We start from the raw sequence: 25,458 nt of genomic DNA, 5'->3' as shown, positions 1-25,458 counted from the left end.
TAGTAGCATTAGCAGAATTAGAAGTGTTGATGTTATGTGGTTGTAAACATTAGCGTACTTATTGCTATAAAACCACTCTCATGTAGAAGCAGGAAAACAAAATGCATTACTCCAACACACAATACATCCCTGCATGGGTGCAAGCTCACACAGGAACCGAAGAAGATTTCTGCCCCAGTTGACTTGAACGCCTCTAAAGGCACAACGGTGACGTCATCCCCATCCGTCGAATCAAAGGGCTGTACGCATCCTTTATCGGTGACGTTTCAGGAAACGTGCACTTTCTGAAACAATGTTATATCCGAATAAATCTATTTAACCGTTATAGTACAGACAAACGCTATAGTCAATCAATCTGCAATGGAAACGTGTACTCTTGTATCGATGTCCATTCTGCTTGGTGTCCTTGTGAGATGGGGAGTTTCATTCAATTCATATTCAGGTAGGATTTGGTCAACATAGTGATGGCATATGGCATCCTTCAGATTAAACAGCTGCAGTATTGATTGTTTTCCACATACGTAATACAATAATTGAACATACAGAGAGTCACCGGAGGATACTGTTATTAAAATCTATCAACCAACCTGCATGTTTGCAAGGTCTGCTTTCATTGCTGGAGAAGTTGGAGTATTCAACATTAAGTTGTTATCTATCTACAATGCAAAGATGCCTAAGATATGCGTGTTTTTTCCAGGTGCAGGTAAACCACCTATGTTTGGAGACTATGAGGCACAAAGGCATTGGCAAGAAGTGACGTACAACCTGCCCATACAGGAATGGTCTGTATAGGTCTGCCTCTTCAGTAGCTCATAAGAGATTTTTGTAATGAGTGTGTACACAATAGTATGTCTATAACATTTTTTCGATACCAATATAGCGTTAAGCTATCTTCCCTGAAGTAGAGGTCACCTGTCCTGAAAACAATCTTCTACATTTTGTTACGAATGTCCTGGGTGATGTCCTTTACTTTCCAACACAGGTATTTCAACTCGACTGATAATGACCTGAACTACTGGGGTCTTGACTACCCCCCTTTGACTGCCTTCCATAGCCTGCTATGTGCTCATGTGTAAGTTTGCTCGTACATGCTTACTGTTTGTAAGCATGTATTTTCATAGACAATATACCAAATAGATAAATATATAAAGACACTTTATGATAATCAGAAGGTAGGCAGTACAAGTATTTATCTAGTAGTAGATTTTGTAAGGAGTTACAAGAATGTAAAGTACTTCCTTATATGTATTTGTATTCAAATGATCCAACTATATATTTAATGTGTCTGTATGCATGTATGTATACGTGTATAAATGTGTAAATATATATATGTGTGTCCGTGCTCCTAATATTTTGGCGGCCATCGTGATGTGATGTCTTAATGTAAAAGCCCTATATAGTGCAAAACAATCGTGTTTGAGCATTACAACATACACCTGCTATAAAAGACTTAAGATGAACCAACTTGCTAGCATCGCAGAAAGCACAAAGATCTGCTTCATAACTCAATTAGTAAACGAAAGTGTCCAAAACCTGCTTTTTTTCTTGTGTTATTTTCTCAGAGCTAAGCTGATCAACCCTGAATGGGTGAAGCTGCTGGGATCCAGAGGGTACGAAAGCCCAGCACACAAGCTGTTCATGAGGGCCACAGGTATGGGCCTGCATGGCCAAAAGACATGGGGAGGGGCAATGGAATGACCCATCCAAACATAAATGCCTAATTAATTTGTGTATTGATTTCGTAAACCCAGGGAACTCTGTGACATGCCTATTAATGCGTTTGATGGGCTTATATGTATAACAGTTTGATTAATCCATTAAGCATGAGGTTGTGGTAAGTGTTGGGTATCTATGGATTGGATGCAACTGTGAAGCTTATCAAAAGGGTGTTAAAATTGAATTAATGTATTCAACATTATCATTTTACTAATGAAGGGATATTTCAGAGATTTCGTACACTGTATTGCAGGCACTGTATTTCATACTGTATTCCCTGGATTTAATATTGTATTGCATACAATATACACACTGTATTTCATGCACTAGATTTCATTCACAGTTTCTTTCACTGGATTTCATCAATTCGCTTCCTTTCTGTTTCTCAGTTCTTGCTACAGATCTGCTGGTCTACATCCCTGCCGTGGTTTTATACTGTTGTTACCTTACCAATGGCTCCACCAATAAGAAGGTAAGACATGTTTTGGTTGTATTTGAGTTTTAATTTGTATTCATCTTTTTGAAACTGAATATATTCCATGTTGTTATGTATCGTATCACTTGTGGAGGGAGATCCATAATAACACAAGCTATTTTGATTGCAAAGTTGTGAATTTAAAGGTGACTTTGTTATATCATTAGAGGAAAATATAAATGTAAATTTAAAACAAAAAACATAAATGGAACTGATATGAATGTTTTGTGCTTTTATAAGTTTAATGTCAGGTATGTCTACATACATTTACTTACAGTTGGACTCAGATTTCTTGGATTTCATATTTAAATAATTGTTTGCAATATAAATCGATTTTATCATACTTTTTTAGATTTCATTTTAGTTGATTTAAGTTGAATTAAATGTAATTCCATTAGTTAACCATCCAGATACTAAAATCATTCCACCCAGGTCGGCACCTTGCTCTGCATATTGCTCTACCCAGGACTCATACTCATCGACTATGGCCATTTCCAGTATCCTTTGTGTACTAAATACATTTTCCCAAGTCTGAAACCAGTCATATGCTTTCATTTTGTGTTGTGTCGGTATTCCCAAATACTATAGACAAGAGAAGAAGGCCATCAATAATATTGGTTGCTTAATTATCCTGAGGTATAGCTGTCATACTATAGTATAGAAAGGTTATCTGACCAACCGTTTTTTGTATTTATTGTAAGAAAAAAGGTAGTACTGTAGAATTTGATGTTCCTGAAAAGATAAATGAACAGAAATGGAGCTTCCAAAGCACAATTTCCTACACCTTCTGGCATTTGAACAGAAACATATATTTAGTTTACATTTCTATATGGATGTTCGATCAATAGCGATATAGCTAAGATCAGCCCGACAACTCCTATCCTCAGAACTTGAAATGAATGAATAACAAAGTAATGGTCCTTGATGGTGGTCAGGTACAATGGGTTGAGCCTGGGCCTGACCCTGTGGGGGGTGCTGGGACTGGGTCTGGGCTGGGATGCCCTCGGTTCCCTGGCCTTCTCTCTGGCACTCAACTACAAACAGATGGAACTCTACCACGCCCTGCCCTTCTTCTGCTACCTACTGGGGAAGTGTGCCCGACAGGGCTTAACAGGAAGAGGGTGAGCGTCTGCTATATTTATACTTTTACCTCCATGCTGACTTTAACTCCTTCTTCAATTCCATAGCCACACCACAACCAAATGTAATCCGCACTCTATTGCCCCTTACTTAAGGGGAACATTTTATAGGCTTTCCTTAATGAACTTCCCTCCCTTTTGCCTACTATAATTGATATATTCGATAAGCCAATCAATCTTTGGCCACCAACAATCGTGTGTGTGTGTGTGTGTGTGTGTGTGTGTGTGTGTGTGTGTGTGTGTGTGTGTGTGTGTGTGTGTGTGTGTGTGTGTGTGTGTGTGTGTGTGTGTGTGTGTGTGTGTGTGTGTTTATCTTGTAACAATGTACCAAGGGCATTTAGTAGCAAAAGGAGAGGTGGATTACAGGGGGCTAGGGCAAAGATATGACCAGTTGACACTCTCACCATTCCCAGGCTCCTCAGCTATTCCTGTGTGTGTGTGTCCAGCTGACCACATACCCTGACCTGTTTGCAAGACTTTCAGCTGATGAATGGCCTTCTCGCCATTCCTTGACCGAAAGTAAAACACCCAATTTACGAGGCATGTGACAGTAGAATTGTTGCTTTAATAAAAAAAAGTAAAGTGTACTTAGTTAATTGGGACTTATTGTTTTTTTTATTGTATTTGTTGTATTCAATTGAATAACCATGTTAATGTGTATGCGTGGCATTTTGTGTGTGTGTTGGCGTGCATGCGTGTGGTTCCCACCCCTCCCCCCCTGTCTGTCCACCCTAAAGGCTGTTCTCGCTTGTGAAGATCGCAGTGACAGTGTTGGTGACCTTTGCCCTCTGCTGGCTGCCCTTCCTGTCTGACCCCGAGCAGGCCTTGCAGGTACTCCGGAGGATCTTCCCTGTAGCAAGAGGTCTCTTTGAGGTACGGCCAATATGTTGTTTTAAAACAAACACCCCTGCTTTGATATTCCCTCAGGACATAATATACCACCACACAAAGGTGGGCATTTACTGAAGTCAAAAACATGGTGGGTCAAACTTTTAATGTTTGCATTATTGTGGATACCTATTTAGAGTTAAAGTAATTCCAAATGTCAGTGATTCAAGTTCACAAACTTTAGAAGAATATCTTTGTATCTAACATAAAGTAAATCTATATTCAGAGAAGGACACTGGAGGTGTCAGTATTCGGCCACAAACTAAGTATCGAAATGGGAATATATATTTTTCTCAAATTTATTCAACCAGGAAGGCCGCCATTGAACCTGTAATGCGGCTCAGAAGTAAATATATTTTGGTAACAAGACATGACAGGTGCCGGGGAAGAGGACCCATGAAAATGGAGTGTATTTATTATTTTCCTTTTTCCGAGAAGGACTCCTCAAGATGTCAAAGGGCCAACATGAAACAGCTGTTAATTAACTGACGTCTTCCTCAGTGCTGTTTGTTATCGTGCTGCCGGGTGCCAGCCTGGCCATCGATACGGGCTGGCAGCGCAGCGTGGGCCGCGTCTCTGAAGAGCAAACATATACTTTTACGCTGGCCGGTTCCACCCATGCACATGACCGGGGGGCGGGGGAAGGGAGATTGGAAGCCGTTTGAAAAGTGATCGGCAATGAATCGTGTGTGTGTGTGTGTGTCTGTGTGTGTGTGTGTGTGTGTGTGTGTGTGTGTGTTTGTGTTGTAATGTAATAAACTAATTGGGGAAACTGCATGTAGGCAGAGTCTGTCAGTGAGCTGGGAAAGGGCTGTCTTGGAAGTACAAGGCTGGCGACTGGTGGCGAGTTGTGGGTTTGGTCTAAGAGCAGGGGGGGGGGGGGGGGGGGGGCTGAGTGGGTAGTTGTAAGTTTACCCACCGGCCGGCGTTCTTCGTGTCTAAGGTTGCTTCCTGCTATGGCCAGAAGAAAAAAAATGGCAGCAAATGCTTGCGCCTGTGAAATTCCGCATCGGCATCGGCTACTGAGCAGCTCCTTCACCTATAAGCCAACACTGCAGACCACCACCAGCCCCCCCGCCTCAACCTCCTCAGAATCCATTCATGTGTTGCCCTCCCGGCAGCATTCCGCTTCAAGTTATTTGGAGCGGAGCGGCTGGGAGAAGAGAGTGAGAGTTGGGAGGGCAGCCCAGGAACAGGGGTGGGTGGCGGGGGTCTTCTAGTGCTGACTAGGCACACACACACACACACACACACACACACACACACACACACACACACACACACACACACACACACACACACACACACACACACACACACACACACACACACACACACACACACACACACACACTCTCCCAACGTCCCCCACCTAAGATCTGCACACAGCTGAGCCCAGAGCAGCTGTGTGTCAGAGAAGGAGACGCAAGACGCCAGAAACGCAGTCTCCAGGATGGGATCGCACACCGTCAGGAGCCCTACGAATTCTGTCTAGTCGGACCCACCCCAACCCCTTGCTCCTGTGCAAATGCATTGTGGAATGCCCTTGGGGAATCTTCACTGCATTCTCAGGATTGAGAATGACGACTCGGGTCAATGCCACCCATCTGTTTCATGTTTTACTGTTTTCATTTAATGCCCTGCCCGACTCTGAGGTCTTTACATTTTAGATGCTTGTGGTGGATTCAAAGCACAAATAGAGCATCAGCCATCAAACCACCCCATCTCACCAGTGAGGCTTTAACGTGTGTGTGTGTGTGTGTGTGTGTGTGTGTGTGTGTGTGTGTGTGTGTGTGTGTGTGTGTGTGTGTGTGTGTGTGTGTGTGTGTGTGTGTGTGTGTGTGTGTGTGTGTGTGTGTGTGTGTGTGTGTGTAGGATAAGGTGGCAAACGCATGGTGCAGCCTAAACGTCCTGATAAAGATCCGCTCCATCTTGTCCTCGGACTCTCAGTTCTACCTAAGGTAATCTCCACATGAACTGTCTTTCATGTCTCCCTTTATCTGTCATGTTTCTGCCCTTCAATTTCCTGCACCGGTAAAGACACTCCACACTGACTATTTATTATTTATTATTTATTCCAAGGGTGAAAATCAAGATTATCACCAAAAGCTTCTGGATCCAGTGGTGGCAGCTGCTCTATGAATCTGATGCAATAATAATCCGAACTTTGAGCTTTATGAAAAGTTTTTTACTGTGCGTGGCTTTGTGACTGCAACATTTCTGGAACACCGGTATAAAATGGGAACATAATTCTCTTTCCTTTCACAAAGTTATTGGAGTCCATCAGAAAATGTAGGGACACCAAAAACCACAAACATGGAGGGATACACTTAAAACCCTGGTGGATAAATTCTTGGACCATGTATGTTCGCAAATCGGATATCATTTCTATTTTGTTTTTGTTTTTGTGCATACCGCACACATTCAATTAATTAGGGATTACTTTTGAAACTTTTGACCTCAGTGCAGTACTGAGGCTCTGTGTATTTGTAGAGAATCAGCTGTGGAAAGTGATACTTGTCCCTCCACGCCAAAAACCTGGACACACACACACACACACACACACACACACACACACACACACACACACACACACACACACACACACACACACACACGCACACACCCCTAATGGATCTACATGACATTGCTGCCCTGAAGATTATCTCACACCCATTTCCCCAAACACTTTGTCTTCCTATCACAACCACCACCGCCAACACTAAACATGGGGTGCAGAGGAGCTGAGCTATTCCACTTTCCCACTGGGCCGGGTGGTACATGGACTAGAGCCAAAGAAAAAAAAAAAAAAAACTTTGAAAAAGCCTTCAAGCAGGTGGTACACCTGGGCTCTGTGGTAGAACGGCAGGGGCTAGCTAGCTAGCTAGCTAGACTGGGATCAGCCTGGTTAGGCTTATTGGCCGTGCATCTTCTACACAGTCACATTCCAAAACACTTGAGCTGGATCCGTGGCAGCCCTCATCCATGTCAGGGGTTAAACAAATGTTTTCAACTTGGCTGGCTTTTTCCTAATCATTATGTATAAATGTCATAATCATAAGCAAATTGTAATGATCATATTAGGAATGGCCGTATCTTTGTCTTTCAGTTTCGCCGTGACTCTTCTAGCCATCACACCCTCCTCACTGAAGCTTCTGAAGACGCCCACGTTCTGGCAGTTTAAACTGGCTCTGGTAACAAAGCATCGAAACTTTCAACATCAGTCAATCTTTAATGGTTAACAGTTAACAAAACGGTTGAAAACAGTCAATGATTCAATCATTTCAATGTCACTTCACTTCTAGGTCAATTCCTCTTTGGCCTTTTTCCTCTTCTCCTATCAAGTCCACGAGAAGTCCATCCTCTTAGCTGCCCTGTGAGTACATGCATGTACATTAACATTTATTCACTTTTATCCATAGCGACTTACAATAAGTACACGTGTCAGAAGAAGGTGAAACTATAAATCGGTACAGTAAGCATGTTCATAGAACCAAGTGCAAAGCACCTACAATCAGTACCAATTGATTGTACCAATTCCCCCGTATACATCAAAGATAGCTAGGGTTAGATGCTACATAACTAAGTATGACATACAATAAGTGTGTACATAAAGTGCCAGGACGTATAACATACAATAATTAGGGTTGGTAGGGGGTGGCTAGGCAGAGTCTAGGTGGACTCTGAACAGGTGAGTTTTGAGTCTTTTGCGGAAGCTGGTGAGCGGCTCTTTGGTCCTGACATCTGCAGGGAGCTCGTTCCACCACTGTGTTGCCAAAGCAGAAGACTTTTGACTTTGATGATCGACTTTTGCTTGCTCTTAGCGATAGTGGTACCAGACGTCCAGCTGAAGTAGTTGAGCAGAGCGCTCAAGCTGGGGTGTTTGGTTTGATCAAAGCTTGGAGATAGGCAGAGGCAGAGGCAGTTCAATTGACTACCTAAGGGAGCCGGTCACATTGGAGAATTTAGGTAGGTTGAACACAAGGCGCGCTGCAGCTTTCTGGCTACGCTGCAACTCACTGGTTTATTCGCGGAGGCGGGGAGTCCAGCCAGGAGCGAGTTGCAGTCGTCAAGCTGGGTGATGAGGAGCGCTTGGACCAGGAGCTGAGCTGCTTCCCTCATGAGGAAGGGCCGGATCCTGCGGATGTTGTAGAGGGCAAATCTGCAGAATCGGGCCACCTCCGTGATGTTCATGGTGCAGCATAAATGATTGTCTAGTATGACACTGAGGTTTCTGGCGGTTGGTGATGGAGATATAGCGATATCCTCAACAGTGACCTGTAAGTCCATTTGAGGGCAATCTTTCCCTGGCAAATGAAGGAGCTCAGTCTTTTTGAAGTTAAGCTTCAGCTGATGGGCAGTCGTCCAAGTGCTGATGTCTGCCAGACATTCTGAGATACGTGTTGCAATCAAGGTGTTGTCAGAGTAGGGGAAATAGAGGAATAGTTGAGTGTCGTCAGCGTAACAGTGATAGGAAAAACTGTGTGATGTGATCACAGAGCCCAAGGATCTGGTATATAGAGGGATCTAAAGGGGTCCATGTAGTCCATCCTCCATCCTCCTAGCTGCCCTGAGAGTACATTAATGTAGTACATGCTCCTACCTGCCCTGTGAGTAAATACATGTAGTCCATCCCTCTAGCTGCCCTGTGAGTACATACATGTAGTCCATCCTCCTAGCTGCCATGTGAGTACATACATGTAGTCCATCCTACTACCTACCTGTACATGCTGGAAGGCCTTCCGACTTCCTGTGAGTACATACATCCTCCTACTTGCCCTATGCGTACATTTGGACCATCCAGCATTGAATTCTCCATTTGAGTTTAAAATGGGTTCATTCTCTATCCTAGAATTTAAAGTGGGTTTAATCCCTATCCTGTAGAGTTAAAAGTTGTTAAAATCGATGTTATTGTTGTTCTTCTTTTTCTCTTTTCCTTGTTGTTTCAGCATATTTGACTCATAAAATATAGAAATTAAATGTACTGTTATTATAAGATCTCTATCCTAGAGTTTAAAGCTGGTTTCATCTCTATCCTATATAATTTATAGTTGGTTCAATCTTTGTCCCAGAGTTGAAGGTTGGTTAAACCTCTATCCCATAGAGATTTAAAGTGACTGTCTCCATGGAGGGAATTGACACGGTGCTGTGGTTGACCCCTGGTCTCCTAGAGCTGCTGTTAAGAGCTGCTAAATGGAAGGGTTATGCCCCTCTTGTCATCACACACACACACACACACACACACACACACACACACACACACACACACACACACACACACACACAGTTTGAGAGAATCCTGAATGTTTGTTTTTTAACAAAGTAGCATTTGCATAACATGCATATGTGTCTTGTGAAATTAACTTTCAATGCTTGAGTTACTATAGCGTGGTGGACATCCTATCAGACTATGTAGGGAGTATATCTAAGTCTTATATCAAATTCTTATTATGGGAGTTTATCCAAGTCTAATCAGACTATGGTTGGGGTATATCCAAGTCTTATGGTGGGAATATAGCTAAGTCTTTTCAGACTATGGTGAGAGTATAACTAAGTGTTATGAAACTATCTCAACAGGCCGGTCTGCCTCCTGCTCAACGATCTGCCCTTGGTGGCCATTTACTTCCTCCAGGTCTCCACGTTCAGGTAAGAACGCTGTGGTTTGAACAAAAGTTCACAGTTAACATTTTGACGATTCTTTTTTTTTTTTTTTTTTTTTTTTCTTAATGTAACATTAAATGTTTTCACATTTAATCTTCCGTTTCCCCCAAACACAAAATATTGAAAATAGTTTTTGATGACCTGAGTTTTTACTTTCCATACATTAGCCGGCCAGAAGAATAAATATATATTTATATACTTGCCCTATTTCAAATGGCGGTCTTTCCCCCCTATTTACCAAATTAACCAGTAAGAGATATACTTTTATGCCTATGCTGGAGAGTTCTTATCAGTGGCCCGCCCGGACTCATGTGTTTGAGTCGGGAGCGGAGCAGACACCTAAGATAATAGGATGCGGGTGAACAGTCCAAGCACAGATCCATGAGCACCGCCCCTGCCGTTGGCCACCGCTCAGCATCTCTAAATTTCCCCAGCTGTTAGTCAACTCTGCTGGCAGCACTAATTGTTGTGCTCGTGGTTTAGCATAAGTCTATCTGTGAAATTGAACACGGCATAGTTTGCGTGCCTTCGGTCAGGGGACGGCTCTGTCTGTGTTCAGTCTCTACAGTTCAGCATGGACTCGCGCATCGGCAACGTCCGCCACACGCGCCCCAAGTTATAACAACACAACAAACACTGTCTTCTGTTGGGCCAAGACGGCCCCCCAAATGCAAGAGCATAAGCACAATTACGCCTGGCCGAGTAAATGCTCCCCATCTATTAAATGGGAAAAGTATGTATTTCTACAATTTCCAAAATGTGTTTTTCTGAATAGGGCCAGTGTTGTTGGACCGGACAGAGGAGAATAAGGGGTTTGTTGTGAGAGGTTACGACTTAATCGCTAATGGGCTGGGGAAATATGTGATTTACTAAGAATCAACTGTGGTTCTTGCTCATGTCCCTTCACTAAACAGAGCTTAACTACAAGCCCAGACTATCCCAAGGGCACTGACCCCCCCCCCCCCCCAACACACACACACATACACACACAACCTGTGGAGGTCAGAGCTATCTCTCTTGCCTTTCTAAAATAATGAATTAATAGTTTTTTCTCTTACAATCATAAACATGCATACAGTTCGTACATTGTTTTGCCGTGTATGTAACTTCCATTTCCCATGTGATTTGTCACATACACGCACACGCGTGCACGAGCAGTCTGTATCCATGAGTTAATAATAATAATGCCTGCAAGTTATTTTACCCCTCCCCTCTCTCTCTTTTCCAGCATGTTGCCGTTGCTACTAAAGGACGGCTTGCTGATGCCCTATGCAGTGACCTCGCTGGCCTTCCTCGTCCTCAGCACCCACCTGCTGTCTGCGCTGGAGCGCTGCACCGAGGCCCAGCTCCGGCTGGAGGGCTACCGCAGGCTGGCCGCGTGGCTGCCTGCATGGCTGCCACGTCTGGACCTGGCCCGCATCATCCGCCGGAAGGTAAGGCCTGGGACAAACTCAAGGCTCCTGGTGGTTGTGGAACTCTTCTTTACCTTGGTCTTTCTGTTAAGAAAATGTGGTTGACTCAAAAATTGGCTAAGGCTATCAAGAGAATGTGAAGACATACCAGTTGTGACGTTACGTCAAAGGTGTCTTATGTATTTTCTTGCAGAGATGTTTATTTTTGTTAGCACCTAGCGGCGGCCTGTACTGTCTCGTGACACTAATTTGTACCTCAAGAAGCTATTGCTGACACTGCATTGTCCAGTCTGCCTATAAGACTGACACCGCTTACTATTTTGACATGGAGCACCAAAAAATACTGAAACATCTCCTTTTTTAGGAAACTTTAGGTCACAGAATAAAACAAGTGTAATCCTCTATGGTGGGCTCGGTCCATGCAGAGCTACAGCTGGGGCTCTGCACGAATGCGGTAGCTGATCATAACATTAACGAGGGGGGGTGGAAGAAGCACAGCCGACCGGATAAATAAAGAACCCTGTGCCACCCTAAGCTGTGTGAGCTCTCTGTGGGATCCGCGCCAGCGCCGGTCAGAGGAATACCGATATACTCATACTTATACTTATACTTATCACATATTCCTCTTCCCCCAACCTCTGAAGTAGCTATGGCCCCTCGGGTCTTTTTATCTTGTCCCCCCCGTCCCCCGACAGGGTGTCAACAGAGACCCGCCCAAGGTGTCTCTTTATAGAACGTGTCATTAACACAGGTTCGCCTGCGTATATTTATTTACACAAGCAGCATAAATAACGAGAGCCTGTGGAGGCGGTTAGGTTTCACCCCGTGGGGCGTGGTGGGGGTGGGAGGGGGGCTGTAAACGGTGTTCCATCGCCCCCCTAATTTAGCTAGTGTAGATCCCTAAAAAACATACATGGATACTGATACTCCTCGCGCTGTGAGGGTGTGATCCCCACACCACATACACACACTGGGGAAAGGCCCAGAAATAGGCTTTTACATGGTCAGATGTAAACTGGCTGCTCTTTTATAAACAAACTTGCATTGCCATTTGTTGCCACATAGTAATTAATGGCCACCCTAATGTGAGACTTTGAAGTCTTTTGAAATCAATATCTTTGTTTCACTTGTTGTTGTTCTTTGCCGCCAAGTTTTTGTTTAGAAGCATTTCATGGTAATGCCGAGCGACAGACGGATAACTTCTAAATAATTGTGTCACACTTTCACTGCAAACCTCCTGATACAGAGGTGGTTTCCACCCTCAACTCTTCAAATGCCCGTTCCAGGGACATTCCCAAACATCAGACCATGTCAACTGGCAGTGAAACACAGAGGACAATGATGCAATTGAGCACTTAAATGATAGGATGTGATCTTGTGAAGGTCAGCTGTCCAATGCTTTACCAAAGTAACGCTTTAAATAGATAAACATTTGAAAACCAACTGTATACCACATAATCTTACAAGTAAAAATTTAAATAAATGATATATACTAGAATAATAAATATAGTTACACTTCCCTCGATGTGTGCTCTGAATGCAGGCAGTAATTATCTAGTAATATATGCCAACACTAGCTTTCTCTCTCAGTTTTACAGTAGTTTGGTGTTGATGGTGGGTCTGAGCGTGGCTAGTGTGGCGCTGCCCCCTCCAGCAGGGCTGCCTGACCTGTTTCCTGTGCTGGTGTCTACCTTCTCCTTTCTCCACTTCCTGGGAACATTCATCTACTTCAACATCGTCCAGCTCAGCACGCCGCAGGGCAAACAGAAGACCTTGTGAGACTGGTGAAAGTTAGGCGACCCGTATGGCACGATCATGCTTCATGAAAAAGAGTTGACGTTGGGGACTGGAAGGGCTTGAGACATTGTTTTAACTTGTGTGGGTCGACCACAAGCATCATGGGACTTGTAGTGCTCGCAGTTCACCAATCGAGTGGCAATCTATACTTCATTGCATCCTTTTTGAATTTTTGTGTTTTCTATTTTTTACCAACTATTAAAAATGTGTCTTTAGAACGTCATTGTTTACAGAATTTGTATGCACATATTTAGCATCGTTTCTTTTGCGGTGGCACAAAAGCACTCCCAAATGTGTCCAAAAGACATGCTGATTAATGATTCTTAGAAACTAAAATTAGACAAACTATATTGTGGAAGGCTTTTACTGAACATGAACCATCCATCACAACACCACGACAGCTCTTGGGGTCCTGTACTAAATTAAGTGCACATTTTAAACCAAAAAAAACAGCGACACGTCTTAAAGAGGGATGATGGAAAGTGGCATATCTGAGCATGATGTCATAAAGTTGAAATACCACAGGAGAAAAAAAAAGGCAATCTCTTTACCTTCGTTTCCTGCGTGTTAATGACAGGCATTAAAAAATCCCATTACAACAATAAATGTTATCAGGCCAGCGAGGGGCGGAGTGTGTTTCCTTGGCAGCAGGACCTGGTTGTGCAGCCAATATAAGACTAGGAGTTAAGGCAGAAGAGGGACCGTTACGGTTACCACCCTTACGTGTGTGTGTGTGTGTGTGTGTGTGTGTGTGTGTGTGTGTGTGTGTGTGTGTGTGTGTGTGTGTGTGTGTGTGTGTGTGTGTGTGTGTGTGTGTGTGTGTGTGTGTGTGTGTGGTCGTTTTATTCCTAGGGGGGAAATTGTAGTTGCCCGTATGTCTTTGCAATCTCAGACATTAAAGCCCTCAAGCCTCTTTTTTAGAAATAGGCGGGTAAGACAGAAAAACAGTAACAAAATGTCCAACAGCTCCCGTCATAACCCATACAACTCATCTTAATAAATGCACAATCAATTTCAAGACTAACCACCAATACCCACAAAAAACACATAAAATAATAATAGATGAATATAAACATTTTGGCTAATAACTAACAAATTAAGGCTCGGCCAAAGAGCAAAAATACATTTACTTTTTAGTACCACATTATTTAGCATGCAGTAAAAGGTTCAGAACTAAGCCATCTTTAATGTGAGGTCGCCGGCGTTTCACAGCCCATGTGAATTATTGATAGGAGAGTCTCTTCCATACATGAGATTTATGACCTTCTATTTCAAGAGGAATCGCATGCCTTTAATTACAAACAAAGTTGTTCCCGTGCAGGGCTGGAGCCAGTAGCAGCAGAGGGGAAATAGGCCGCTGTCATCGCCCAGTGGCGGGCTGATTATCCAGACACTTGGACTTCAGCTCTCGGCTCGGCTGACCACTGGTCTGCCTCACAAGTCGACTCGTAAAAAAAAATGACCGGTGGTGTGGAGCGATGGCGTGTGAGCGCTAAAGAGTGGAAACCTACTGTTGGTGCTGGCTTCTGCTCCTACCCCACCATCACCCCGCTCTACTCTCGGCGTTGGCAACAACTGTGATGACTGTGTGTGTGCGTGTTTTGAATTGGAAGTGGCGGACGTGCCTCAGCGGACGGTTCGCTGGGGTGCGCTGCGTACAATCCAAGTATCCCTGCCTACAGCACGTCTCATGGTGTGGCGGAACAAAAAGGGGGCCTGTATGAAAATGTTAGTTTTGTTTATGGCCGCGGCTGAGCTTTGTCCTTCACGCGGCCTCTAAGGGTGATAAAGTGAGAGCTACACGATCCACCTTGGGCAGAAATAGGAAATGTCGCCGTGAACGCCAGCTGCTGCGTAGGTCAGTTGACTCGCTCGCTGCAGCCGAACAGCCCGGGCCTTCCCAGGCTCTGCCAAAGTGTGTGTGTTGTGTGTGTGTGTGTGTGTGTGTGGGTGTGTGTTATATAAACAAATGTGTGTAGTTACCCCAGTAGTTGCCCTACACTGCCTAAAGGGACAAGAAAACAACTTTATTGATGCAGTTGAGTGTCAACATTTGTCTGTCCTGAGGAGTTAGCGGAGCAGGGTAGACTCAGTCCAACACGATGGCTTCCAGGGTTTCACTCTCCACCACTGGTTCTGCCAAATCCTGCACCTCAACCGTAGTCCAGTGACGCCTTTTCAAGACACCTCTGCCTCGAAACCGACAGCTCCGATTCCATTTGTCTCCCTTCTTGTCTCCCGGGCAACGGGCGGTAACACAAGACGCCAGAGCGATTCCAATACCTGCCGACAGCCATGACACCTTGTTTGCAAAGACCTGGAAGGGGGGAGGTTCAACATGAGTTTAAGGCCCAATCTCGTTTCTTTGCTCTACAAAAATCTCCACCTTAACTCTACCCCTACCACTTAACCCTACCCCTCAACCCTACCCCTACGAATTGGGATGACAACCCTTCAAGACCCGACAGTACGTCATTAGGAGTCGTTGACAGGTTTTTGATCTTTATTTTAATTTGATTTTTTTTAATCTTTTGATACAATATCTGTCTCTGGAATTTTACTGTATAGTTTGAATGTCGTAGGATTGCAACCTTACCCACATGGAAAAACAGGGTATGATTCGATAAGTATATTATTCATGCTCACAATCTGTTAGAAACTGCAATATTGCACTTTATTTTGGATCAAACATTATACAAGATCAACATAATATATAAAACCAGAATAATATTTTCCATTTTCTCGCAAGGCATTGCAGGAGCAAGTCATAACTGTAGCGTTCTCAGTTTCTTTGAGGGTGCCCATTGAAAATCTCAAATTTGAGGGGATGATAGCCCTCCCCCTTACCCCTAACTCTACCTTAAAATGGCTTTCAGGACACGGAACACGGCTCCACTGCGCGTGAATGCGCAACAGCGAGGGTTAGGGCTGAGATTTTGCTTGGAGCAAAGAAACGGGATTCACCCCTCTGCCACTACCCGTGTCGATTCAACTTTAGGGAGAAATGTCTTAATAGCCCTTTGTTAACATATAGCTGTCCTACTTATGTGTTAGACCGTCATACCTTACCCCAAAATGGACTTCAGGAAGTCATAAGAGCTACCTGCCATGGCACCATCTACGGAGAGAGAAAATGGGAGCTTTGATTAGAGCCAGAAACACTGATAACGGACATTTAAATATAAAAATCACCATCATTGAAATGGTCGGTTGCACAATAATAGCCAGTGATGCTGAACCGAGGGCAGATCAAAGGATTCTTCTGTCTTCAATTAATTTATCTCATTGACGTGATCGTCAATTGAATGCCTTGTTATTTTTTTCCCCAGCAAATCATCATGCCTGAGAACACTGCATGCCCTCTGGTGTCAATGTCGACTGGCTTCACTTCAACAAAGAGCAAATATACAGCTCACACATACGGTGTGTTTAATCCAAAACGCATTAAAGTCTATGAGTGGGCAGCAGGCTGCGGCTTGTCCGTGAGGATTGATGTAACGCAGAGTCGTGGAGTTGCCGCGGCAATGTGGGACATGGGGACCCCATCACTTTTATGACATCTTAAGGGATCTTCAGTTTTAATACAGCCCATTACGGCTGACGTACAAATCTTGGCCGACATGGTCCTAGCCTATCTGTGGCCTGATCAATTTTTATATTGCTGAGCAGAGCCCTTTACCCTCATTTTGTCATCACAAAATTCTTATCGTGCAGGACTCTCTTATGGAAAAAGAAATTGCAATAAAAATGCGTTGCAGACCCAGAGCTGTGCCCGAGTCAGTGCTTAGCCCTGACTTAAAAAAAAGGCTTTGTCGAGAATAAATTTGTTTCTGCAGTAAGCAGAAATGTTTCAATGTTATTTATTTTTATGCTCCTAAGAAAATATATTGTGACGGGCTACATTGATTTATAACGTAACAGTGTATCGGCGTTGGGATGCAGGGCCAGAATTTATGAATCCTTTGCACAACTCCTTTAATTGAATTTTCCAAATCTCTCACCACACACAAATAATCAATACCTGCGCCTGGGGAAAACTTGCCTCAGAATTATTATGGCCTTTCTTTTTCAATTCTGTGCTCATCAGCACATAGGGCCGCCGTGGGTCTCTGGAACGCCTGCTCTACACCCTGGAGGATTTATGCCGGGTCGAAGCTGATTGCGCTCCAAAAGTGACTTCTCAAGAATGCTTAGCGAAACTTTTGTTAACCTTTCGGGGAGGCCGTAAGCGCTATAATCTTTGCTCTCTCGCTTTGACAAAAGCAGGCCAGTCCAAACGCAGGAGAAAAGGCCGAAAGGGAGCACCATAGTGGCGGTGAAGGAGACAAGCAGCCGAGGAAAAGGAGGTGATGATGGGGAATGAGGGAGGAGACGTGCTGGAGGTTAAAATGTTCCTCATGGGATCTGTAATTCTCCAACACATTCTTCAACAAGACTTGCTGGACCTCTAGCTCCCACTTTCTGATGCGTACACCAGTTAACGAGTTAAGAGTTGCAGTTGCAGCCCCTGGGCCCTGACCAATAGGCAGAGGACAATGAGGCCTAACAAACTTAAAAAAATAAGAAGATTGATTTCAACTACAGTAATACCATGATCAGGTGAAAAGCCTTGCGTCTTATTCGTACAACATGGCAGTTATTCCCCTATATACAGCCAAAGTGTTACAAAGTGTAACGCTACGTTGCATATGTTTAATGACTACCTTGGGTACATCACTATGACATTTACCCATATAGTTATTTAATGGAGATCGGACGTCGTTACATCAGGGATGGGATACAGGGTTGACAACCTAAACAGTTGTAAGGGGGGTCTGGGGGCATCCCCCCCCCCCCCCCCCCCCCCCCCCCCCCCCCCCCTCAGACAATTTTGCTATTTTAACATGTAAATTACGTATTCTGGTGTACTCCCAGAAGAAAATAAAGGGAAAAGACAACATTTTCTTATTTCTTCGGATCTACATGATTCACTATTTTGAGTTAAAAACTGTGAATTTCGCCGAAAGGTGACTAGTTTGCAGGTATGTGTAAGGCTGCACAATTAATTGTATATTTTAAATCACGATTTTGACCTGTTCAATTTGCTCATCTTGAAAGGTTGCCATAAATAGAAAAAAAAATAATAATAATAATTTAAAAAACATGAATAAATCTAATTTTGCACACACGCAACATTAAAATCGAATTACAAACCAATACAACACAGAAATTGCTTTATTGTTTTAGTTTAGGCGTCACAGAATATGAATTAAATTGATATCTGTCAATCACAATCACAAGATCGGGACAAAATCGCCTGACCCTAGACAGTTGACACGTCTTTGTTGAGCAATACGTAGAAACGTATAGTTCAGTAGTATGGTGTTCTTCTGTTGTGTGGCTCATTATAAGGCTCAGTTAAACCTCAGTCTGTCATCTATCCATCTCTATATAGGGTAGTCTGCTCTGTACTGGTGCATCGGCAGGCTGGCCGATGTGGAGGCTTGGCAAACACATCATGAACATAAAGCCACAGATCCAATTAACCCACCAGATGGCTGTCTGAGTTCTTTCTAAAATGTTATAGGATTAGTAACCTCAGTGCATCAAAAAATCTAAAACCATGGCACTGATTTCAATATCATTATTCAAGTTATACTCTTCCTCACTCAAGTGTATTGGCTCTATATCAACATGCAGCAATTTTGAGGAATGTGCCTTCAGCTATTGAGCCTCTGGGGTTATTAAGGATGGCCAGTTCCAGCCACCTCACCCTGAGTCATGTGAGCTGTTCGATTGTCCTGAGCAGGTGGTCAATTAACAGTCCCCAGAGGAAGAAGAAGAAGAAGAGCAGAAGAAGAACCACCGTAAGGAGAAGAATTACGGAGGGTTTTCCTTGCGAAGAGTTTGACAAAGCAATATCCGAAACATATAATGGAAACAAGGAACACCAGCGGCTGGAAATAAGCCAAATCGGCTAAAGCTGCTCCTTCTCAAAGGGGACTGTCCACAAAACTATAAACAAATAAACTAAACTAAACTAAACTAAACTACTAACCAAAGACATTGGTAGACTACATCAGGCCAGGCTTGCCTTTGAAAATTAGCATGAGTCTTACTTTAATTTAAAAAAATGTACCTTCCAATAGTCTTCAACCTAAAATGACAAATTAATTCAACAAAATAAGAAAGGAGGGAGGTTCAAACTTGAATTTGCTTCTCCTACTTACCCAGAGAGTGAATGATTGGGTAAATCAATCAAACAATCAGTTATCCTGTTACTATATGTAATCGACTTCGCTTAGCAAGTTGCCAAGCCTTTATGCATTTACATTTACAAATAGTGGAGTGTGGGTCTGGCAATTCCGTGAATTGCAATGGATTGTGTTGTCTGTTAGAATTAGCGACATGACCCATCGATTTAATGGGAGCCACTAATAACTGCTGCGTAAAAAACTGTGGCTGAAATAATCCCTACAATGCCACAACATAATAAAACAATGGCACATCAGAAATAACGGAAAAAAAGTTATGTAACTACTGGCTCAAAGGCTCATTACTCACATTACTCAATATTTGTACATTCAGGCCTATTCTGCACTGCGCACACACACGGTAATTGTCAAGAATGTCAACAAACAAAAAAACACAGAAAAATAATCTGTTCCACGTAAGATAGTGTTCCATAACAGCATGATTCGTCTGCTTCTTCATCCTCCCCACAAATGTCTGTTCTGTTCAAATACACCCTGGCACACGAAGGGCCTGGTGTTTGGAGCTCTGTTGTTGTAAGGAGGTTTACACACCACTGATACATTTCATGGCAGCACCATGTGATAAAAAATGTGACATTCCTGCGGTTGGGGATCCACAATGCAACACGTATGTCGGCAAGTCTCACTAGAACTAATTAAAACAATTTCTAACAACCTCATCCGAAAACAAGCCTGACTGCAGACAATGTCCTCCATTCAGTGTCACACAAGTCCCCATTATGTGATTGGATCACAAGAATGGCTTTGCTGGAGGCATTATGTGACTAAAATAATCAAATTAATTCTATCCCTGGGAAATCTGCTCATTGACTCGTTTGTGTAACCGTAAGAAAAATGTTGTGTTTCTCGGAGCCAACGATTATCTAAAGCGGTAAACAAGTCTCCATTGAAGTGATATCGCTGAGAGGCCTAGAAGAAATAGAGGGCGCGCAAATTAAATTACGATGGCTCTATCTGGATGTCTGCCAGGCCTTATGATCACAGTGTCTTCTGGCGCAAAGATGCATTCTGTCAACACAACAACCGATGGTGCAATAAATGTTATATTATATCTATTCATTCTTAAGAGTCCCCATTCACAACAATAATAAGGGGAGCAATACGTTTTTTTGTGGGTCACATGTCGAAGGAGGTTATCGATAAACCATTGTCTTACTTTGAGCGACTTTAGTTGGGACTGTAGCATACTTTGTTGAGCAGCTTCAGCAGAACTTTTCATTATTTAAAGCTAATGGATGAAATGATGTATAACAGAGCCCCTCCAGGCTACGAATGTCCACATAACTGCATCCTACAAAAAGGGATGCATTCTACACAAGTTCTCGAAAGAAAAGGAAATTAATTTCTATACTTGTGAAAACCTTATCTCTGATCTGAAAGAGGTTCTTTAATGTCCTTCAAGCCTGGCAAATTGCAATATGTGCATTTTATTTTGTTTAGTGATGACTATGGATAGATAAGGCTAGGCAGAACCTTACCTTTATATAAGCTTTGGTGGGAACCGCTTTCTTTCGTCTGCAACTCTGTCCTGGAAGCTGGAAGTACGGAACGCCATTATACATTATATATTACAATATTAACTAACCTGCTGCTGAGGGAAAAAAAAAAAAAAACTAAACTGTGTTTAGAAATGATAGATACATCATGACTTGTTGATCTTGTATACTATGGCAACATTCAATTCAGCTCACTAAATAATATATAATATATAAATAAAGATATTGTTGATATCCAATATGTATGAAATAACTTTGACTTGTCATTGCCAATGCTGACCAAATTGCAGTCACTCTGTACTGTATACTTACTTAACTGTCTGTTTCTTTCCAGTTCAGTTTTCCAATCAACAGAGCCTGCGGTAAGGAAGCTCTGCAGCTCTGTGTTGCCCTCTGTTGCCTGTTAAAACACAGGACAATATTAGGCCCCAGCCAAAGGATTAGGTCAAATTATTGAGGAATTTCGGAAGGTAAAAGTGAGGTTAAAAAAGGAGCAATAAAATCAGATCACTCTCAGTATCCATTTTAGGTCTGCCATTTGCTCACAAATTAAAATACTGGCGTCCAGAGTTAACATCATACTAAGATAACGATAAAGACTCAATATCTTATATTTCTCTGAAGTTAAATCCACTCAACAGAAAGAATGTTACTCACTACTATTTCCTCCAGATGTTTCATTGCTTTGATGAACGCCACACCTTCTCGATTATTCGAGTTGTGATGTCAGGGTGTGCAGTCTGGTTCAACAAAAAGAGCCAATGGAAACTACAGAACGTTAGCGCACATTTGATCAATATAATCTAGAACATTGATATAGACATAATCACTAATCAGTTAACCAAACCCCAAAGAAAGGAAAATATCTATTCAATTCTAAGCCATAACAATTTAACATAAAAGGGGAAAATATTAAAGCACAGATTTAAATATATTCTATAGTAGCTTGTACTGTGAACTCATACATGTATTCTTTTCATGAAACACAAATGTATTTCTCTTCTTGGATAGCGCTACAGGGTTCCTGGTCAAACAAGTACTGCAGTATGTATCATAGACCACAGTTCATGTGAACTGTTGAGGAAAGAACTAGAATATAGAATGTAATGGATTTGATGGATAGAGCAGACACCAAATGTCTGTCTTGGCTAAGGAAATGGCTCTTGTGTTAAAGTGCTCTTATACAACTATTTTTAGTGCTATGTTAATCACTGATCATTTAGCCAGTTAAGAATGGCCCTCGTTCTGTGTCTCCTGCCATTAAATTCTGATAAGTCATTATGACCGTCAGTAGAGTGTGGCAATTGAAATATAACAACTACTAAAGCGGGCTGACTCTTGTTAACCCCTTGTGTTCCGACACACATTTATTTACGTCACCCGGCCAATCACAATAACAGCATGTATAACAAAAGGCAGCCTAATGTTTGTCTTGCTTACTTTTCAACATCTCTGTGTAAGATTGTTGGCTCATGAGCGCTTTGGCCTGCGGATGGAGAACAAGTAAAAAATAATAAGACATTGTATATAAAAATAGACCTAATGCTCGATACATTTGTTTTTCTGGTTTCCTAGAAGATTCCTAGAAATTGTATGAAATATGTATACATGGCTTTTAGCCAAACACCAAGACAACACAGCTTGTGTTCAAATCTGGTGTTTCTTCAGTTTGACCCTTAAGTTTAACACTTTCATAATTAACAGAGACTGGGAAAAACAATCACAATAAGTTGAATTGTAAGATGTTGTTGATTATAGAAATTGTTCCGTAATATCGGAAACGTAATGAAACCATTGTGTAGCAAACAAATGAATTGCAGAGGGGCATCTCCTACTCTCTCAGACGGTTTCCTTTGCTTTGTGTGTCTCTTCTGTTTGTTTTTCTGTTTAATTACTTGAGACACCTGTCGTGTGTCTTTTCTCACTTAAAGCCACAAAACCAACAAGCATCTGAAATGATACTGTGAGAAGCGAGTACAAGGTGATTTGATTATATATGGTGGACATCTTCAAAGTCATCCGTAATGAAAGGCTCTCCCAACCTGCCAGAAGACTTCCCGGGCCGGGGATGTCGCGCCTGTCTTCATTTGCTGCAGCTGATTTGAGAGGTTCACGCTGAAAGACCGAACTAATGCGTCAGTTTTAAATGTCGTGTCACATAATAATGTTTTCCATTTTTCAGTCAGTTCCAAAAACATTTAGTTGCATTAATGGCTTTAGTTTGTATTTGTTGCGGATTAGTATCATTTAAACAAACAATAACATTTCAAGTATTAACCACTATAAAATGAAACTAAAAATATAGCTGCGAGCAGCAATGTGGGGGTCAAGCAGAATAGGACTCTATAAACTAATTTTGCTGGACATAATCGGTTAGGTGGCTAAATGATGACCGTCTCAGTGATTTCAGCTACAATGAAAGCTATTGGCAAATGGTTATCACAATGAAAATACATTGAAGTTGCTTTCTAAGGGTTGGAATAGATTTGCTGCTAACAAAGCCCCCATAGAAGTTGATGATGCCCAATTATCAATTACTATATCAACAGGATAGGGTCATAAAACTATGAGACAAGATTGGTTTGGATACATGAAGGCCTCGCAGAGATATGAGCTCACTTCCTGTTAGACGTCCCCCTGAGGTCAAAGGTCACCAAATTGTTTGGGTGTCCCCAGAATGATGTCATGAGTCTATGTACCAAGTTTGGCTATGATATGATAAAGAGTTGCTGAGAACCTCTTTGCCGTCAAGTTTGATTGGCTGTCACGGCCAAACAATTTTGAATTTGAAGAAGCTGTTTAATAGATTTGTTCAGCTTGGTCCGAAGATCATATGGCAAGTTTCATGAGGATTGGAAACAATTTGTGGCCTGTGGATCTGTACTATTGATTTTGACAACTTTCAACATGGCGGCCAAATTCTGATGTTGCCATGAGAAATAATTTATTAGCTATATGAAGAGGTCTGAGAGTATCACCAGACATTGAAAATAAGTTTGAAATATACTCATGTGAAGAGAGAGGAGTTAAAACACATCTTTATTAATTATAGCGTCCCCTAGAGGTCAATGGTCACCAAATTCATTGAGTGTCCCCATGATGATGTCATGGGTCTATGTACCAAGTTTGGTTATGCCAAAGGGCTGCTGAGAAATTGGCTTACTTCCTATTTGGCTTTGCCGTCAAATTTGATTGGATGTAGCGGCCAAATGGTTTTGAATTTTAAAAATCTGTTCAATGTTTTTTGTCAAGCATGGCCTGAAGATCATGTGTGCCAAGTTTCGAAATTATTGAATAAAATTTGGGATAGGAGATACATTTGAAGGTTTTTGACATAAACCAAGATGGCGGAAGATCCATCATGGCGCAAAATGACGTCATAGGGTGCGTTGAACTCGGCTTGGCCCAAGGATTCCAATGATACCTTGTTTGTGAATATTGGATAAATGGATCAGAAGTTATTTGCATGAATGCATATCCAACTTTGACCTGTTGGTGGCGCTAGAGCTGATAGGCTAACGACCTCAAATTAGCTCCATGGGATAATGGAACTGTCCTGAATCAGTGAGCCAAATTTCACAACTTTTGACCACGGCGTTCTATTGGCTGCCATAGACTCCCATGACAGAATAATAAAAGAAAGGTGCAAAAACAATAGGTTGTCTTGCTTCTCTGCTTTACCCCAAAATATTATCGTAATGACATTCATACTTACAAATACTTTTTTAACTAACTCAAAGCGAAGTGCTCTTTTAGCCCTATTCAAAAACAAAGGCCACAGTGAGTTTGGTAGGGAAATCAGAGTACTTTTAGCAATATGCAACAACAGAATCCTAAAGTAAAGGAGTAAGGTTCAATCACACCCTATGCCAGCGTTTCCATAAATAGGGGTCAAGGGAGATTGTTGACCTATAAGCTATATAAATTGAATAGTGCATGATTTGTAGCCAAAAACGAAACTACCTTTGGCACAATATGCAGATAGCAAATGTCATTCAAGGTATTTACAATCTATAATTATGAATTATAACAGGACAAAAGGGAAATAAAGTACATAGCCTATTCGTAGTGTCAAACTGTATAATAAAATGTAGCCTAATACATTTGGAGAATAACGTTAAAAAAATAAAAAAATAACGTCCATGTTTCTGTCTTGGCCGGGGCTTGTTATTATATTTGTCAAGAATAACTATCTTAAACAAATTACTTACGGCATATTTAGAAAATAAGATTAATTGCGAGTTATGTGCTGCGTTCACACCAAAAGATGCATTTGCTGCCCGAACGCGTTGACGCCTGAGTTTTGCGGGGCGTCAAATCAAGTTTTGCGGCGCGTCAAAGGTTTGCGGCGCGTCAAAAGTTGAAATATTTCAACTCGAGCAGCATTTGACGCGCCGCAAAATACGTGAACGCGCCCTTCGCCCGTGCCCGGCAGCGGGCACGGGCATGCCGCGCCGCAAATCAGATTTTGACGCGCCGCAAATCAAGTTTTGCTGCCCGTTTTCTCGGCAGCAAATGCTGCGGCAGCAAAGCAGCAACGCGTCTCTACATTCACTTTGAATGGGATCACGACGCGCGTCAACTTTTTGCATCTTTTGGTGTGAACGCAGGGTAACGAGA

The 25,458-nt window shown here is 42.4% G+C and overlaps 1 protein-coding gene across 2 annotated transcripts; it reads left to right on the top strand.

Moving 5' to 3' along the window:
• The first annotated feature begins 250 nt into the window (after positions 1-250).
• alg6 (ALG6 alpha-1,3-glucosyltransferase) lies at positions 251-13,711 on the top strand. 2 transcript variants are annotated; one of them, XM_056604400.1, is made up of 14 exons: positions 251-442; positions 698-782; positions 983-1,072; positions 1,563-1,651; positions 2,106-2,188; positions 2,624-2,688; positions 3,127-3,312; positions 4,068-4,203; positions 6,094-6,179; positions 7,328-7,412; positions 7,524-7,594; positions 9,796-9,864; positions 11,108-11,312; positions 12,882-13,711. In XM_056604400.1, exons 1-14 carry the CDS (start codon positions 361-363, stop codon positions 13,068-13,070), a joined length of 1,521 nt encoding a protein of 506 aa, XP_056460375.1. In that variant the 5' UTR covers positions 251-360; the 3' UTR covers positions 13,071-13,711. The 2 variants fall into 2 exon arrangements, with proteins under 2 accessions (XP_056460375.1, XP_056460376.1); XM_056604401.1 differs by lacking the exon at positions 251-442 and adding an exon at positions 514-602.
• The last annotated feature ends 11,747 nt before the right edge of the window (positions 13,712-25,458 follow it).

Source organism: Gadus chalcogrammus, chromosome 12 (assembly GCF_026213295.1).
Source record: "Gadus chalcogrammus isolate NIFS_2021 chromosome 12, NIFS_Gcha_1.0, whole genome shotgun sequence".
Classification (NCBI taxonomy): domain Eukaryota; kingdom Metazoa; phylum Chordata; class Actinopteri; order Gadiformes; family Gadidae; genus Gadus; species Gadus chalcogrammus.
Note: the sequence above shows the minus strand (reverse complement) of the source record. Positions and strands in the feature narration are given on the sequence as shown.

What these genes read in the sequence shown, in the direction of transcription:
- alg6 (XM_056604400.1), top strand. Translation starts at nt 361, where the DNA reads ATGGAAACGTGTACTCTTGTATCGATGTCCATTCTGCTTGGTGTCCTT. An exon ending in AACCTGCCCATACAGGAATG is followed by an intron (nt 783 to 982) that starts GTCTGTATAGGT and finishes TTTCCAACACAG; the next exon opens with GTATTTCAACTCGACTGATA. An exon ending in CTCCAGGTCTCCACGTTCAG is followed by an intron (nt 9,865 to 11,107) that starts GTAAGAACGCTG and finishes TCTCTTTTCCAG; the next exon opens with CATGTTGCCGTTGCTACTAA.